The 18,591-nt window shown below is 42.4% G+C and overlaps 1 protein-coding gene across 1 annotated transcript; it reads left to right on the top strand.

The window, feature by feature from the left end:
• Positions 1 to 2,540: 2,540 nt before the first annotated feature.
• On the top strand, positions 2,541 to 4,062 carry LOC140772370 (protein ROH1A-like). The gene has a single exon (XM_073114421.1). The coding sequence runs from the start codon at positions 2,624 to 2,626 to the stop codon at positions 3,839 to 3,841; it is 1,218 nt and encodes a 405-aa protein (XP_072970522.1). The 5' UTR covers positions 2,541 to 2,623; the 3' UTR covers positions 3,842 to 4,062.
• The last annotated feature ends 14,529 nt before the right edge of the window (positions 4,063 to 18,591 follow it).

Raw genomic sequence — 18,591 nt, 5'->3', positions numbered from 1 at the left:
TGTTGGAAGTGGGATCTAATTGACAACGTGCCGACGTGTGGGGCTCGGCGTCACTCCAATCGAAGGAGTTGAGCGACGCGGAGAAGTCGCTGAACTTGGAGTTGTGGCGGAAAAGCTCATCTCCCTAGCGTAAGATTCATTCCTAACAAGTCTTGACGTCAGTTTCTTCACAATTTTTTGAAGTCCATCTTCCAGCTCACCAAGATAAAAATCCCAATATGCCCATGCTTGATAAGCTTCATGTCACTAAAACCAGAAGTTGCATGAAACAACTTCTCATAGTTGAGATCCCCCACCGCCGTTGATTTCCTAACAATGACAACAGGAGAGAAAGGCATTGGTGCAACCAAAGAATGAACATGCATTGGTGCAACCAAAGAACGAACACCATTAGCATTACTTCCTCTCCTTATTAGGCACAACACAGTGACTACAATCACAATAATGAGCAATGCTACTCCCCTAAGTACTCTTCCCAAAATATACTTCCAATTGGCAGTTCTCTTTTTCGGGTGTGGATTCTAGCGGCGCAGCCAGCGATGGCGAGAGACCATCAAATGCTTCCCCTTTTTCTCCATAGAACTCTTCGTAATCTATTTTAGTCTTGTGAGTCAAGCATTGCGGAAGCAATTCGTAGAAATTGATACGTTTCCAAATTCCATTTGTTGCAATTAATTTCCCCTCGAGATAGTTATTCGAGATATCTACAAGAGGAAATTTCGGTTGAGCGAGGTGGAGGAGTTGGGGAGGGGGCGCAGGTGGAACAGGGAAAAAAAGATGAGAGATTTTGATTGGGGTGGAGAAGGAAGAAGAAAAAGAAATTAAAAAAAAAAATGAGGTAGCGTAAAGGTAAGGACATATTTGTGATAAATTATATATGTGAATATTTTCATTCAGAAAAGGGATGTCAATACATCTGAAAGGCAACACTACGATATTACCCTATACTTTAGAGAGTCTACTGTAATTAAATTTTTTTTTTGAATAGATAAACCGTTTTTTAAGTCAATGGGTACACATAATTTCTGTGTACAAAACTTACAATTGTTTAGCTACAAACCTATTGCCATAGTTCCTGGTAAAAGCGATAGTGTGGAACCCACTTCTTATTCCATCTGAGTAGAAGAAACAAAAATGCTTCACTGGAACTGCCAGCCGAGCAGGTGCCAGCAACACCAAATTCTCATTGCCTGGTCGTCTGTAGTGAACGGTGAGATGCGCTTCCGACACGTGGGCTGTATATGCGGGCGCCTCACAGTATCGCCCCCCGAGTCCAAAATTTGCCCCACCAAAACCGCGTGTCATCGCCATCTCAGCAGCCATTCATTTTCAGAAATAGATGCAGGTGATCGCGAGATTTCTGACGTGGCTAGCATCGAGGAAGGCATTTTGCTACTAGTTGGGAGACAGCTCAGAAACAGGGAATGCCCATTTGGGTAGTTGATGACGTGCCAGTAGCTATTGCCTCGGGTGATCTTCTTTCGGGTTTTTGACCAAACTAGTCCTCCTTGAAACTTTTTTACCTATCTAGTTTATTTCTTAAACTTAATTTTAATTATATATATTTGGGATAAAGATAAACTAGCATTTTATATTCACGGTAAAATATTTTATGTATATATTGGAGAATAAACTTAGAAGATAAACTGAATAATTAAGACTCACTCCATCCTTTGAAAAACGTGCAGCACACCAGTGAGACTAGGCACGTATGGTAGTAACTACTAATAAGAGAGCTGGATAAAGAGGGGCATAAAATATTTCCTTTATTCTGGTAGGCTAAATCGAGTATGACCTAGCTAGCCTGGTAGTGGTAGGTGAAAGAGCGTGAGTTTTAAACTTTGACAGAGTTTAAACAGACCGAGTATTTCATTTCTTAGAATATATAAGTGATGTTTTTCTCTTTTTGGTGCAAGAATATAACAACGTTTAACAGAGAACAAGTCATGCTCCTAATCCACGTAGAGAAAAAGAAAGAATATGTCTTACATAGAGAGAGTCTAAGTTCACCTCTTCCTGGCAGGTGGCAACAAAGTCAACTCGTGAGAAAAATGAATTGAACTAAAAGAAAATAATATGAAGAAAGCGGAGAAATATACAACTTATAAGAAACACCATAATTTTTTTTTATATTAACATTTTGTCATTTCGGTTCTTATTATTTGACTCTTATCTTTTATTTTGCTTATCTCAAAAATACCTTAATCCACTTAAGCATTATTTAGTGTATAAATTATTTCAATTAATTATGTGTATAATGACTATAATACTCGTGTATAAGTCAACATGTTCCTTTCAGCATTTTCATTGTATAGGTGTAGAGAATTTTGTTGAAAGATATTTTAAGTCTTTATATTATTTATAATAACTTGGAGTATCTTAAAGATAATAAAGTTAAAATACAAGGATAGAATGAGAATATGAATACATCAAATTTTTCATAATAATAACAAAATTAAAAAATATATGGTTTTTTATAAAAAAATATTTTAAAAAGAAACGATGGGTAGAAACAGTCCAATCCCAAAAGCCAAGAGAAACCTTCTCCTCCCTCACAGTAGACTGCATAATAAAACTCCAACCGCCGCTCTCGTCCTTTCCAAACCATTTCTAAACTCCAAAAATGGCGACGGCGGATCCCCAAGGTGGGTTCTTGGGCCTCTCCCTCCTCAGCTTCCGTCGCAACCAAGTGGCCTCCTCCATGGAATCAATCCAGGAAGACGACAACCAGCTCGACGTTCTCCACCACTTTCAGACCCACGTCGCCGATCGCCTCCTCTCCCTCCTCCCCTCCTCCGAATCTGGCGACCTCCTCGTCTCCCTTCCCTTCGTCTCCAACCTCCTCGACGCCTTCCTCTCCTGCGAGCAACGCTTCCGTTCCCTCCTCCTCCTTCTCCTCAACCAAAATCCCACCCCGCTGCTCTCCAAACCCCCGCTCGACCGCCTCCTTCCCGACCTCCTCGACCGCGCTGTCAAATCCCTTGACCTCTGCAACCACATCTCCGCCTCCCTTCTCTCCCTCCGCCACTGGCAGCGCCACGCCAACATTGCCGCTGCCGCTCTCCTGCGCCGCGACCGGCCCCTCTCCGACGCCCACCTCCTCCGTGCCAGGCGAGCCCTCGCCCGCCTCCTAGCTGACCGAGGTGGCGCGACCCCCACGCTGCCGCCCCCCTCCCCCGCCCGAGACACCGGCCACGTGCGTGCCCTCTCCTGGAGCGTCTCCAAGAACTGGTCCACGACGCGGCAGCTGCAGCCGCCCTCGACGGCGCGGTTCGCCGGCGACGCTCCAGGCGGCCTGGCGTTGGCCGTCTTCACCATGAATTCCGTCCTCGCATTCGTCACGTGGGTCCTCGCCATCTCCTTCCCCGACGGGGGCTCCGCCGCCCCTGCCCCCCCATTGCCGCCGAGGCACCTCCACTGGGGAGCGGCAATGGCGAGCCTGCAGGAGCGGATTACAGAAGAGTGGCGGCGGAGGGAGCGAAGGGATCGGAACTCCCTAACGCCGGCGGCGGGACTGCTCGCTGAAGTGCAAGGGGTGGAGAGGTGTGGAAGGGTGCTTCTGGAGTTCGTCGGCGAAGCGCCGGAAGGAGGGGGGCCGCTGCTTGAGCAGGAGATCGGGAGCGGCGACGTGGCGGAGTTGGCAGGGGAGTTGGCCGAGGCTTGCCGTGCGATGGAGGATGGGTTGCGGCCGGTGGAGAGGCAGATCCGGGCAGTGTTCCACAGCGTCGTTAGCTGCCGGTCGGATGTCTTGCGTTGCTTGGAGCACTGCAGTCGCTCTGCTAATAATTCCACCATCTCTACTGCTTCTGCTTCCTATCCAAGTTTTAAAAGAGATTGTTGATCGTATACTCTAATTATCACACGAGATGAGGTTGGTGATTAGACGCAAGAGCTTAATTTTTGTGACGAAATCTGTGAAATTTGTTACTCTAGAGATGCGTACATTTTTTTTTTCCTTTTTTTTTTTTTTTTTGATTCATTGGGCTTGTTTCGTTTTTGTTAGTTTTCTTTTCTACTTTAAGGATTCATTGTGTACTTTTGTTGATTGTCCATAATCCATATTGGTTATGCTTGCTTCCTCTTGTACATACAATGATAATAATTAATTCATATTGATTTATTTCAAGAGTAGTGAAGATTTTGCATTATTTGCTTTGAAAATTTTGTGGTGTCCCACTCAAACCATTAAAAGGCATCAACCGGATTCAAATGTGAGAATAATCATACAAAGCTAATAACCAATGGGCAAAGAAAATTTTCTTTCGTTTCCAAGTAGCAGATTCGAATTCAAGAATCTTTTGCTAGATTCTGATCTCATAATGAAGTTACCATGTCCTTCGAAATGTTAGAGGCGTAGAAGAGGATAAACTTGTATTTTGTACCCCGAACAAAGGAAGAACCAAAGTATAACGTACGGTTACTTCTGATTATAAAACCTTTTTCTCTATTAGCCAGAACCAATTAAGAGATAATATTCAAAGCAAACATTGTGCTCACACACAGAAAAAGGGGGAAAAAAGAAAGACATTGTGCTGGCACGAATACTAGGATACGTGCTTCGGAAGACGTGCAGTAAACGACGTGAATAGTAAATTTGCAAGCTTGCAGATGTGCACGCCATTAAATGGCCAGCTAGGCAGCTACGGCTAGCTACCAAAACTTTGGGCCTCCCAAGTTGACTATTTGACCAAACTAGCCCTCCAAACTGTTTTTTCTAAATTTTTTTATGCGTAATTTTAGAATTTAAATACAATATTATATAAGTTAAAAAAGCCATGAATTAAACAGCGACTTTTATAGAAATTTAATAGCCCATGAGAAAATAGTTTTCTTCCTAGGAGAATTTTCACATAAATTTCTGAATTAGGCAATAACTTTCACAAAAGTTTCTGTTCAATTCAGCAAGTTATACAAATAAAATTTAATTTTTTTTAACAACATTTCGATTCATGAAGATTATGATAGGCTCTAATACCAATTTGTTAAAGCTCGGATACCAAATTAATAGGATCTAGAACCAAAAGATCGGCTACGGAACAATTCCTTAAGATCTGAATTTATTGCAAGAAGCGGTCCGTATAATCGTGGGAAAATATTTGTTAGATATTCTCCGGTAGTTCGAAAATTATGAAATCATTTGGGTTGGATTTGTATCTTCCTAATCTCCAACTTTCGTATTTACGCCCTTCGCAGATTCGAATAGTAGCAGGGACAAAAATACGGAATAACGTGGGTGATGGTAGTGGTGACGGGTGGAGTGGATGTTAGGGTTATGGATGGGTATGGAGATGAGGGTGGATTGTGGAAGTGTAATACGATCACGCCTTGGGCTATGGAGCTCTGATACCAAATTGATACGATCTCCCCTTAGGCTAAGGTTCGATCTCTTCCAATTTCCTAATCTGGACTAAATCCGGCACGAAACTTTGAAATAAGATCTCGAAATATGTTACCATCGGATCGATATGAAACTTTGATATGTTGTAGACCCAGAAAAGAGCTTTCCATCAAATCTAGTTTTAGGCGAATCGGATATGGGGATCTCGAGATATCGTCTGATTAGTGGATGAAGGTCAGGTGGTCTAATTTGGATCCGTGGATGGAGGCACATGATCCTAGGTAATGGTGGTTGAAGGTGGACCGGCGTTAATGGGGTGGCACCGGTAAAAAGTGGTGGTGGAAGTGTTAGGGCAAGTGTTGGATAGATTGAAAGAAGGGGGAGGAGAGGGCCACCCGTAAGGGACTAGGGTGATTGGCCGGTCGAGGGAGGTTAGAAGCGGCGTCGCCGGGAATTGAGAGAACGGGAGCGAAGAAGACGAAGGAGGCAAGACAAAACTTAATCTCAATATTCAATAATCAATTCTCACTTTGGTTGCCATCCACATCCTTTTAAAGGCTAACCAACAACTCAAAATTAACCCTAAAAATATAATTTTCGCCGACCGCATTCGAACTCACTCGACCGCGTTCGAACGCACCGAGTTCACTCCTCTAGATTTGCGAACACGATGCAGGCGTTCGAACGCACGATCGAACGCCCCTCTCGGTATTTGCAAACGCGATGCAGGCATTCACAGTGCGTTCGAACGCACCGCGTTCAAACGCATAGTGCACTCTCTTCACCCACGTTCACAACCCCGTTCACAAACCGCGTTCGAACTCACTTCACCCGCGTTCGAACGCGACTTACAGAAAACTTATTTTAATAGAAATTAAACACTAAAACATGAAACAAAAACACTCCTAAAGTGAATCCATGCTCAAGACAACGTCGGTGAAGTCCGAATCGTATCAATCCACTACGCTTCCGCAACCTTGTCCTCATGTTTTGAAATTTGGGAAGCAATCTTTGAACTCTGACTCAAGCTCCTCCATGGTATGATCTTCTGCATTGGTTCCCCACATATCTGAAGGTATAGGAAATGTTGGTGCTGAGAAAGAGGCAAGCTCACTCGTGTCTGGTTTGCGCGAAAGAGCATCGGCCGCTCGATTCTCAATCCCCTTTTTGTAGACTAATTCGTAGTCATACCCAAGGAGTTTCGTGACCCACCGTTGTTGGGCTGGGGTGTGCACACGTTGCTCCATGAAGTAGGGTAAGCTACGCTGGTCCGTGCGGATAGTAAACTGTTGGCCAATTAAGTAGGGTCGCCATTTGGTGACGGCATGTAGAATTGCTAGCATTTCGCGCTCGTAGGTGGATAGCTATCGCGATTGGTTTGACAATGCCTTGCTCATATATGCCACGGGTCTGCCCTCTTGCATCAAAACTGCTCCAATGCCCTCACCCGAAGCGTCGCATTCCACCACAAAAGGCTTGCCGAAATCCGGTAGTGCTAGAACCGGAGTTGTAGACATAGCTGTCTTTAAGGCTTCGAAGGCCTCCATTGCTTTGCCCGTCCATTGATACCCACCTTTTCTGAGTAAGGAGGTCAACGGGGTAGCAATTTTGCCGTAGTTGGCAACGAACCGTCGATAGTTCCCCGTCAACCCAAGGAATCCCCTCAATTCCCGCTGATTAGTAGGAATCGGCCAGTCCACCATATTCTTGATCTTACTTGGATCGGCTTCCACTCCTTTTGCTGAGATTATATGCCCCAAGTACTCCACTCGTGACTCTCCCCAAAGACACTTGCTCATCTTGACTTTTAACTGGTTTTGTTGCAAGATATTTAATACCTCCCGTACGTGCCGCAAGTGCTCACTCCAATTCCTGCTATATACTAGAATATCGTCAAAGAAGACGAGCACGTACCGACGCAAAAGTGGGCGGAAGAGGTCATTCATCAGCCCTTGAAAGGTGGCCGGTGCATTGGTGAGCCCAAATGACATGACTCAGAACTCGTAGTGGCCATCGTGAGTTCGGAACACCGTTTTGTGCACATCTTTCGAGTCGACGCGGATTTGATGGTACCCCGCTCTTAAGTCAAGTTTGCTGAAGTAGGCCGACCCTATGAGCTCATCCAGCAACTCCTCGATCACCGGTATTGGATACCGGTCCTTGAAAATAATTGCATTCAAGGCTCGGTAATCGACGCAAAACCGCTAATTCCGGTCTTTCTTCCGAACCAACAGCGATATACACATTGTAGCATGTGAAATACTTTTCTTTCTATAGTTAATACAGTCATCTTGACTATTCAAGTGAACAAAGCTCGATTCAATCTAAATCAGAATATTGTACTAGAACTAATCAATGATGTTGAGTGCATCAGAACATGTAAAAAAAAGAAGAAGAATGTTTCAGTGAGTTTAAGGTACATTAAACTTCATGGACATGATACTGTCACTATACCTTACTGCCAATCAGAATTTACCGGAAACCTGCACTTCTGTAACATGTATTCAGAACATAAATGATTTGCATGGCATTTCTTGTGGACAATGTTTACAATATTAACAATTGACAATAATTAAAGCTACACACTTGATGCTAATGATGCACAAAGCTTAGTTTACCTAATACCTCAACTTTCAATCAAGTAGCGAAACTAGAATGATTAACACGGCCGACCTGTAATGAAAACCAACAGGTGACAATCGTTTCTTCAATGCGGTGAAAAATTAAATATGAAGTTTATCCACTGAAAGTTCCTTAGAAGTCAGCATCTTCAGTTTCTGCACATGCATCAATGATTAAAAACTGTTAGGCAAAATTCTTCCACGAGATCCCTTCCAATTTTCATACTTCAAATGATTACATATAAAGGTGGGGCTTGATTTTATGGACAAAAATTAAGCAATGATCCCTTGTTAAAGTTACTCAAGAAGTTTCAGCTTACAGAATATCTGGACAGAAGTTTGAGAATATTGACAACACACACACACACACACAAACACACACACACTGCAAAGTTTAATTCAACTATATGTCTAGAAGGCTAAAATAGACAACTACTATAAATTACTGAAGAGGAATTGAGTTATCAATATCAGAAGACTAGTGATCAGTCATAAACCCTTAACATGAATTACATTTCCAATGAGAAATTGATATTGTTCACAAGTGAATTTTGCACTCACTGTGATATACTGCGGAGGATCATCAAGGCTTGAAGATCCTAGGATGACTTCCCTCTTTAGTTTTGATGTCAGCTTGTGCACCACACGTAACTGATCAAATCACAAGAAAACTCCATAGATAAACTGAATAGAGAATGGCACTTAAATAGCATGAACATTCTCTACCTCAGATCGAGTTGCTCCACCAATCATAAACACAAAAATACGCTGGCCCATCCTTTTGAAATCGCTAGATGCATGTCACAATACGGAATCACTGTAGAAGTGTCATAAATCAGCATTAAAAATTAGAATACCACGGAAAGAGCATTGAACACTTTTGAAAACTTGGGAGGAAATATGTTCTTGCAGTCTAAGTCAAAGAGAGAAATGCTATCATCAAGGATGGAAATGCTATCATATAAGATATATATCCCCTAGTACCTTGAATAACCCTCGTCAGATCTCTGAGCCTTAGCCCAGGTGGCAGTCCTCCTGGATCTCATCGAGTGGGCATGCTGACCTTGAGTTGCCCTGGATGGTGCACTCTGTGAGGTTCCATGAACTGTAGGACTTGGGTCATTCATGCATGGGTACTCTTGTTGTGATAGTTCACCTTTACTGAGTTTCTCAACCAGCTCCTGCAATCAAACAAGAATCAACTACTGAGTAATTTCAAGAGCTTAGCTACAAAGATTATTGTGTATGAAACTTGATTGCAGAAATCTTCCATACTGTACTGCAAACATCATAGGCAATCTCATAATCCATGTAATCCAGTTCCCATGTTAAGGAAACTCTCTAGTTTTTCTACATATTTTGTACGCATAGATAACTAAACCATCATAGTTGGTGATTTATACAGCTGAAAAAGATACTGAGTAATCCCCTTTATAGCTTTTGCAAAGTATATCAATTGGAGTATGATATACTTTGCAAAACATTCATAGAGGATGAGTAGACTTTCCATAGAGTACAAAATATTAAGGGATGCCATCTATAGCTCACAAGTGGAAGATTTAAATTTTACATGCAAAAATGACTTGGTGCGGTTCAAACTGACCTCCTAACAAATACCATTTTAGGTCACAAATCACTCTAAAATCTTAAGCTGATAGAAAACAGTGGTTTAAATCTTTCTTACTCTAACAGTTATAAAACTCTACTAGAAAAACCACATGGAGTTAGTCTACAAGATAATAAGTTGTTATAAAAAAATATGACAAATGGATATTATGCTTGTTGACAAATACGAGAAATACAAAGGTTGGATATTTGTATATAAGAACAACAAAGAGAATATCAAAGAGGTCATATAGGGAAGCACATGGAATAGTAGGTATAAAACTTGCTCTAGAAAGCAAGATAGATACTTCATACAAGTTTTGCCAAAAAGATCATTGACCACAATAAAGAGATACTTTGGCGGATAAGGATGTTATCGTTAAAGAAAGAAAAATATTTCATAAGCAAACTATTAAAAGATTTTGTGCAGGTTGCTATCGGGGAGTGGGTAGTAATCTTGGTTTTGCTAGTTTCGTAATGAAGCTGAGCCTTCGAGCTACTGTTCAAGAAAAAACAGGAACGGAAGCATATACAAAGGGAAGAATAAATAAACAACTTGAAGCAATTTTTCATCAATATGATTAGATATTATATTCTAGTGCAAGCAATAGCATACCTCTATAATGGGATAAAAACGTGATAATGCCCACGTCTCCTCCTCATTGTTTCGTTCCTTTCTAGCTGCATGTTTCTTCTGATAGAATTATTACAAAAAGTCAGCTCAAATCAAGAAAAGGAAGAAAATCTAGGCAAATCATTATTATTTACCTTCTGAGAATCAAATTTCAAAGAGAAACCGCTTCCTGATGTCTTCTTTCCATCTAAGCCTCCTAAGTATCTCATGTTATTTACTGCATTCATATCATCAGGAGATAGTTTTGCCAGCTGGAAAGCAAAATGACTAGTCATTCATACTTTTTTACAAGTTATGGGTGCACAATTAGGAATGATACACAACGTTTGTTCAATCTGAACCCTAAATTAGATATGATTATACTGATTTATCCTTACCACGTGCCAATATTGAATTCTAAGAAAATAAAAGATCTCATGAACATTATAATAATAAATATCAACTTTTGAAGTGGCAATAGCTAATTAAAATACAAATCACCTTAGAATACAAATATTAACTTTTTTATTTGTCTGCAAATTTCCTGATTATTGAGCATGACATTAGTCTGCCTCGTCAAAAGTATGCTCAATTGTTCGCGGATCCTGAACTGTGTTGTTAATATATCTGTAAAGGCTTATTTATCTTTCTTATTGAACTCATCCTAGGACCTCTGTATTGTAAATTTATGGAATAAATCTTAACAAAATTCTCAAGAAAGCTTGTCTTACACCAAAACATACTGGTTTCCTTGCAGCATATATCTCTGTCTAGGTCATCTTTTAAAAGAACTTCAATATTTTTTAGAATTTCAAAGTAAATCACAGGTACCATTTTGAGGGAAAATTTTATTTTAAAGTGTTTTCAGAAGGTATGTGTAAGAACCAAATAAAAAAATAAAAATAAAATAAAAATCTCTTGAAGCGCACGTGCGCTCCCTTATCTCTCTCCCTTACTAGCACACAATGGAGCAGCCGCGAGTTTTTCGGCCGAATCCAAATCTGTTTTGGATTCGGATTCTTCTCTATAAATCAACCCGACCTCCAAATCCCGCCGGAGCAATCCAAAACTCTGGGGATTTAGAGATAAAATCCTAACTAAGATCAGCCACAGCCCCCTTCTTCCCTCTTTCCACCTCCATCTCCTTCTTTCTTCTTTGCCGTCAAGGTCATGATGTGGGATTAAACCGCCGGAGCAATCCAAAACTGCGTAGAGCTGGATTTAGCTAATAGATAAAATCCTAACTAAGTGTATCAGCCCACCATGCTTCCCCCACCTTGCCCTCAAGGTGAAAAGTCGAGAAAATGCTCCAAGATATCTGTGTCCAACTCCCATGTCACTACATTAGATGGTTTGCCAAGCCACTCAACTAGAATCTCCATCTCTAATCTCGTACCATATCGTCGTCGGCGCCTGACAAGTATACGAATTGGTTCTACAATCTCTATCTCCTCCAATGGCTCTGGTAGAACTGGTCCAACAATCTCATGATCTATAATGCGCTCCCTCAGCAATGAAACATGGAAGATAGAATACACTCTCGACCCCTCCAGCAGCTCAAAATGATATGCAACCGGACCAATACGCTTCAACACCCGAATGTATCTGCGGTCTAGTAGCAAACTGCCTTGATTCTCCAACTCTGGATGGCGCTCCGGATCATCCATCACCTCCTGCAACAATCTCAAAATATTTGGGTCAGATGTACATGCATACCTCAGCTCATCAAGGAAGGGAAAGGTAGGGAGATGAATAGGCTGCAAGCTCGGCGGTATCGGGTTGACTAGTGCATCCGCTGCTCTATCTTTCGTTCCCTTCTTGTATTGAATTTCATAATCATACACCAGCAATTTTGTGACCTATCACTGCTGTACTGGAGTATGTATGCACTGTCCCATAAAATATAGAAGGCTCCTCTGATCGGTTTGGATAATGAATCGTCTACCGAGCAAATAAGGCCTCCACCTTGTCACCGCATGTAGAATTTGCTAACATCTCTCTCTCATAAGTCGATAATTGTTGAGATTTTTACAATAAAGCCTTACTAAGATAAGTAATGGGACACCCTTCTAGCATTAGTACAACTTCTATGCCAACACCCAATGCACCACATTTAATAATGAATTCTTTGGTGAAGTCCGGTAGTGCTAGAACGGGTACCGTCATCATTGCTGTTTTAATTTTTTAAAGGCTAAAGTGGCTTTATCCGTCAATCTAAAAAAGTCATTCTTCAACAAAGAAGTGAGAGGAGCAGCGATCTTGCCATATCCTGCGATGAATCAACGATAATAATCAGTCAGCCCCAAAAATCCTCTCAATTCAGTGGTAGTAGTAGGAATAAGCCAAGCGGTCATACATGCAACCTTTTGAGGATCCGCCGCTACACCATTCGCTGAAATGATGTGGCCTAAATACTCCACCTTTGGTACTCCCCATAGGCACTTGGACTTCTTGATCTTTAATTGGTTTTTCTCCAACAAATTTAGCACGATCTCCAAATGCCGCCAATGCTCCAATTCAGTCCTGCTATACACCAAAATATCGTCAAAAAATACCAAGACATACCTTCGCAAGAGAGGCCGAAATATATCATTCATGAGGCCTTGAAAGGTAGCTGGAGCATTAGTGAGACTAAAAGGCATCACTCGGAACTCGTAATGCCCGTCCGGAGTTATTCTATTATCTTTGTGGTGGTTGACAGATTGAGTAGTATGCATACTTTTCGGCATTGTCACATCCGTTTTCAGCTAAGTTGGTGGCTGAAATTTTTGTTAGAGATATTGCTCGATTACATGGCATGCCACGCACGATTGTCTCGGATCGTGATCGTGTATTTAAGAGCGACTCTTGGACTGAGTTTTTAAATTGTAGGAGACTTGATTAAACTTTAGTTCGGCCTACAATCCACAGATGAACGACCAAACTGAGGTGGTTAATCGAGGCATTGAGTAGTATTTGAGGTGCTTTGTTGGAGAGATGCCGAGACGATGGTTGAAGTTCTTATCGTAGGCGGAGTGGTCTTATAACACCGCCTACCATAGTAGCATTGGCATGACTCCATTTGAGGTGATGTATGGATGCACGGCTTCGACGTTACGCGCTTATGATCCAGTGCTATCTACAGATCGGACGGAGGTGGACTTAGCACTGATGGATAGAGACGCCACATTGAGGAGGTTGCATGCTCATCTTAAACTTGCTCAAAACCGCATGAAGCAAGTTTATGATCGTAGCCACAGGTAGTAGGAGTTCGACATCGGTAGTTGGGTGTTTGTGATGGTGCAACTGTATCGATAGGTGACCTTACGTCCGATGGGTAACCAAAGTTAGCACATCGCTACTTTGGTCTGTTTTGGGTGTTGGAGCATATCGGTCCAGTTGCATATCATTTGGAGCTGCCGGAGGTGTCGAGAGTGCACCCTGTCTTTCATGTTTTATTATTGAGAGAGCGCATTGAAAATCATGAGATTGTTGGATCGGTTCTACCGGAGCTATTGGAGGAGATAGAGATCATAGAGCCAGTTCGAGTACTCGCTAGACGTCGACGACGACATGGTACTAGATTGGAGATGGAGATTCTAGTTGAGTGGCTTGGCAAGCCATCTGATAAAGCGACATGGGAGTTGGAGACTAATATCTTGGAGCGTTTCTCTAACTTTTCACCTTGAGGGCAAGGTGGGGAATGCGTGGTGGGCTGATACACTTAGTTAAGATCTTTTCTTATTACATTAGGCATTTATTTTCATTAAAATAAAATTCCTATAGGTCTCGTTCGACCGTAGGTGGGGTCGCGTTCGAACGCCCTTGTGAGCGCCTGCATCAGGTTCGCAAATACAGAGAACACATATTGTGCGTTTGAACGTGGTCGGGTGAGTTCGAACGCCCGCTTTCGAACGCTTGTATCACGTTCACACATCCAGAGATGGGGCTTTTTGAGTGTGTTTAAACGCGAACGAACGCGATCAACAGGAATCCTCTAGAATTAGGGTTTCATATTGTTTTAGGACTTGTTAGCTAGCCTTTATAAATATGTGGAAGGCAGCCAACTTCATTATGCTATTGGATTTTTGATTTCTTGCCTCTTATCTTCTCTTTAGACTCCTCCCTCCTTTCTCTTTACCATCCTTCCACCTCTACCGTTGGCAAGGTTTCTTCTAACCTCTCATCTCCCTCGATTGTCGAGCTACCCCTCTTCTTTGGGATCTCAACCACTGCGTTCCCTTCGTCTATTTTCCTTAATCACATCCATAATCCACCCTTATCTCCATACCCATCCATAACCCTAACATCCACTTCACTCATCACCACCACCATCACCCATGTTATTCTGTGTTTTTGTCCCTACTACAGTTAGAATCTACGAAGGGCGTAAATACGAAAGTTGTGGATCAGAAAGTTATGGATCCAACCCAATTAGTTTTGTATTTTTATGACTAATGGAGAATATCTAACGAATATTTTTCTACAGTTGTACGTACTGATTCCTATAATACATTCAGATCTTGAAGGAATCTTAGCATAGCCTATCTTTGGTTCCAAAGTATATCAAATTGGTATCAGAGCTTACTAGCTTCAACAAATTCAGCACATCCTCTAAATACCGCCAATGCTCCAATTCAGTCCTGTTATACACCAAAATATTGTCAAAAAATACCAAAACATATCTTCGCAATAGAGGCCGAAATATATCATTCATGAGGCTTTGAAAAGTAGTTGGAACATTAGTGAGACCAAAAGGCATCACCTGGAACTCGTAATGCTCATCTTGAGTTCAAAATATAGTCTTATGCACATTCGCCGGGTGAACTCTAATTTGATGATATCTAGCCCTCAAGTCAAGCTTGCGGTAGTCGCCCCTGCAAACTCGTCTAGCAGCTCCTCTATAATCGGAATGGGATATCAGTCCTTGATGATAATAGCGTTTAGTGCCCGATAGTCGACACAAAAATGTCATGTCCTATCCTTTTTTCGCACCAATAGCACGAGCGATGAGTATGAGCTATGACTTGGTTGAATGAGGCAATGCTCCAACATCTCGTCTACCATCTTGGAGATAATTTGCTTTTGCATATGTGGATATCGATATGGCCTCACATTCGTCGATGCAGCCCCGGGCACAATCTCTATGCAATGGTCAGCCGTTCTCTTTGGTGGCAACTCTTTTGGTTCTTCAAACAGTCCAGCAAATTTGTCTAATAAATTAGACAACTCGATGGTAGTATTTGAACTTATTTGAAGCTCGTCTCCTGCTGGTCCTAACTGAAGAAGATATGCCAAATCACTCGCACATGATAGCCCCACCATCAGCTGCATCATAGGAATCGGCGGAGATCAAATGCCATTAAGCCGCAAATCTTTATTTCCTTGCTTAAATTTTATCGACATGCTCCGAAAATCAAAGACGACGGGTCCCAAGCTTTGTAACCTTTGTGTGCCTAGGACAATGCCCGCTCATCGCAGCACCAATGGATATAAGTCCACAATGATGTCGTGTCCTTGCACCCGTATACCGACCTGGCGACACAAGCTCTCCGCCTTAGGCTTCGTGCCATCTCTGATAGCAATGTCAAACCTCATGGTTGGTTCAGCATTGAAACCTAATTTCTCACTAACCTCTCATCTAGAAAGTTGTGTGTACTCCTGGAATCGATGAGGATATGCACCCAATGCTTTCTAATGAGTTCGTCTACACGTAACATCCTCGGCGCGGAAGTACCTGAATATGTATGTATTGTTATTTCAGCTTGGATATCTTCCTCTGCGCCCTCCTCAACGGCCTCCTCATGGACCTCCTCTAAACACTCTCCATCACCAACAACCTCACCGTCCTCCTCGAGATCGTCGATGAGCATCACACTCTCGATCAGTTTGGAACACCGATGGCCGGCGGTGAAACATTCATTGTATCGAAAGCAAAGGTCCTTCGCTCTTCGATCCTCCACCTGGGCAGGTGTGACAGTTCGAATGGGGGGTCTTGTGACTCCTCTAACATCGGAAGAAGGTCTCAAAGGTGGTCGTGGTCTAGTACTCACAGCTGCTGTCTTTGAACCTGCAGAATTTCCAGCTGGCGTTCTAGGCGCAAACCACCCATCTCGGTTCCCCTAACTTATTTTTGCTGCCATCTTGAGAGCCTTATGTTTTTGCTCCATCCTCATGGCCTTCTCAAAGGCCTCTTCAAGAGTTGTAGGACAAAGAGCATGAACATCTGCTTGTATCTCATCCCGCAGCGCGGAAATGAATGTTCTCATCAATGTTGGTTTGGGCCAAGGTTGCTCACAACAACTACTAACTTTTTCAAATTTAGCTTGGTTCTCTAATACGGTCATCCTCTGAACCATATTGCTTAATGTGATAGCAAAATCTTCATATGCCGTTGTCCCAAATCTACATGTAATCCTCCTACAAAAGTCAGCCCAATTGGTAAATCCTCCACCACGAATAACTAATCTATACAAATGCAATGCCATTCCTTGGAGGTAAAAGCTTGCTATCTGGACCTTTGCGTCCTTCACTGTCCCTTGACAATCAAGTTATTGTTCAACTTGAACACTCAATCCGTTGGATCACCGTCTTGGAATTTTAGAAAGTCCAAGTGTGTGGTTTTCCCCCGAATAACATTGTCGGGTTGGCGAAAAATCGTTGGTTCAGGTCTGAACCTTTGTGCATGTTGATCTCCTTCTCTAAATCCTTGAGCACATCCATCACCATCTCCGAAGGGATAAACCTCATCCTCAAAGTGCCAATCATCCTCTTCGACGAAGCACACTGGTGCCGCTTGCCTCTCGGGTTCCACCACCGTTGGTCTTGGGTTTTGTAACGGAGGTGGGGGATGATGTATAGGCATAGATAAAAAAGGATCATTGACATTCACATGTCGCACCTGGACCTGTGGGGTACCGGTTCGATGTGGTCCCACCGCTGGTCCTTCTTGAGGCACCAATCTTCATCGAGGAGATGACAAAGCCGATTGGTTCATGACATATTCCTTTAAAGTATTATGGTTATTCTGTATTGCGTCAACTCTATGTAGCAATGTTTGGAACATACCTCTAAGTTCATCCGCCAAGAATATATTCACACCCATTGACGTTGGTTGACTCGGTCCTACCGTGGTCGCTCTAAAGGAATCGGCCTCACGGTTAGGGTATCGTGGGTTGAGTCTTCTCTTGTCGGTGTGCTCTCCATTGGTCTCCTTATTGATGTCATCTTTCTTGTTTCCACCATTAATGGAGATCTGAGGTTCACCTGGCTCTGATACCAAATGATAGGTTCTACGATACCAAAAGATAAGCTCTAATACTAATGATAGGTTATGGAACAATTCTTTTAGATCTGAATTTGTTATAGGAAGTAGTCTGGGCAATTGAGAGAAAATATTCATCAAATATTCTCCCATAGTCAGAAAATTACAAAACTAAGTGGAATCGATTCGTAACTTCCTAATCTACGATTTTCATATTTACATCCTTCACAGATTCGAACTGCAACTAGAAGGAAAATATGATATATTGTGGATGATGGTGGTGGTGATGGGTGGAGTGGATGTTAGGTTATGGATGGTAATGGAGAAGAGGGTGGATGGTGGATGTTGTTAAGGATAAAGACGAAGGGAAAAAAGTGGTCGAGATCCCAAAGAAGAGGGAGGACTTAACAGACGAGGGGGATTAGAAGTTAGGAGAGACCTTGCCAATGGTAGAGATGGCATGTTGATGAAGAGGGAGGAGGGAGATTAGGGTAGAGAGAATAGAGAGAAGATAGGAGGCAAGAATTCAATAATCCAATAGCATAATGTTTTTAGCCGCTATCGACACCATTATAGAGGCTAGCCAACAAGCCAAAATATAATTATTAACTCTAATTCTAGAAGATTCCCGTCAATCGCATTCGAATGCGCCTGATCACGTTCAAACGCACAAAAGGCGTTCTCTATATGTGCGAACGTGATGTAGGCGTTTGAACGCGCCCAATCGCGTTCGAATACATGTTTTGCTTTCTATGTTTTTATGAACCTAATGCAGGCGTTCATAAGGGCATTCAAAAGCAACCCCTTTTGCATTCGAATGTGACCTACAAGAATTTTATTTTAATAAAAATAAACAACTAATGCAATAAGAAAAGACCCTAACTAAATGTATCACCCTCCACCTACCCGCACGACCTACGTCGCCGGCCACTGTGGAACAGGTGCCACCTCCACCTTTAAATACTAATAATGGTGAAACTGTGGAGCCATCCAAACCACAGAAACTAACTCTTCGATTGCGGTGGAGCACCCTCCATCCTTGCAAATCGAGCCCTCCATTGTAGCAACACGAAAGCAGCCCCCAACAATGCTCGTGATGTAGTCTTCCCCACCCATGATGTAAGCTAGGGCCAAAAAGTCTAACTTTCCAACAATGATGATCCCGACACTT

This window comes from Typha angustifolia, chromosome 2, assembly GCF_048772165.1.
Source record: "Typha angustifolia cultivar Huaian chromosome 2, ASM4877216v1, whole genome shotgun sequence".
Taxonomy (NCBI): domain Eukaryota; kingdom Viridiplantae; phylum Streptophyta; class Magnoliopsida; order Poales; family Typhaceae; genus Typha; species Typha angustifolia.
Note: the sequence above shows the minus strand (reverse complement) of the source record. Positions and strands in the feature narration are given on the sequence as shown.

What these genes read in the sequence shown, in the direction of transcription:
- LOC140772370 (XM_073114421.1), top strand. Translation starts at nt 2,624, where the DNA reads ATGGCGACGGCGGATCCCCAAGGTGGGTTCTTGGGCCTCTCCCTCCTC.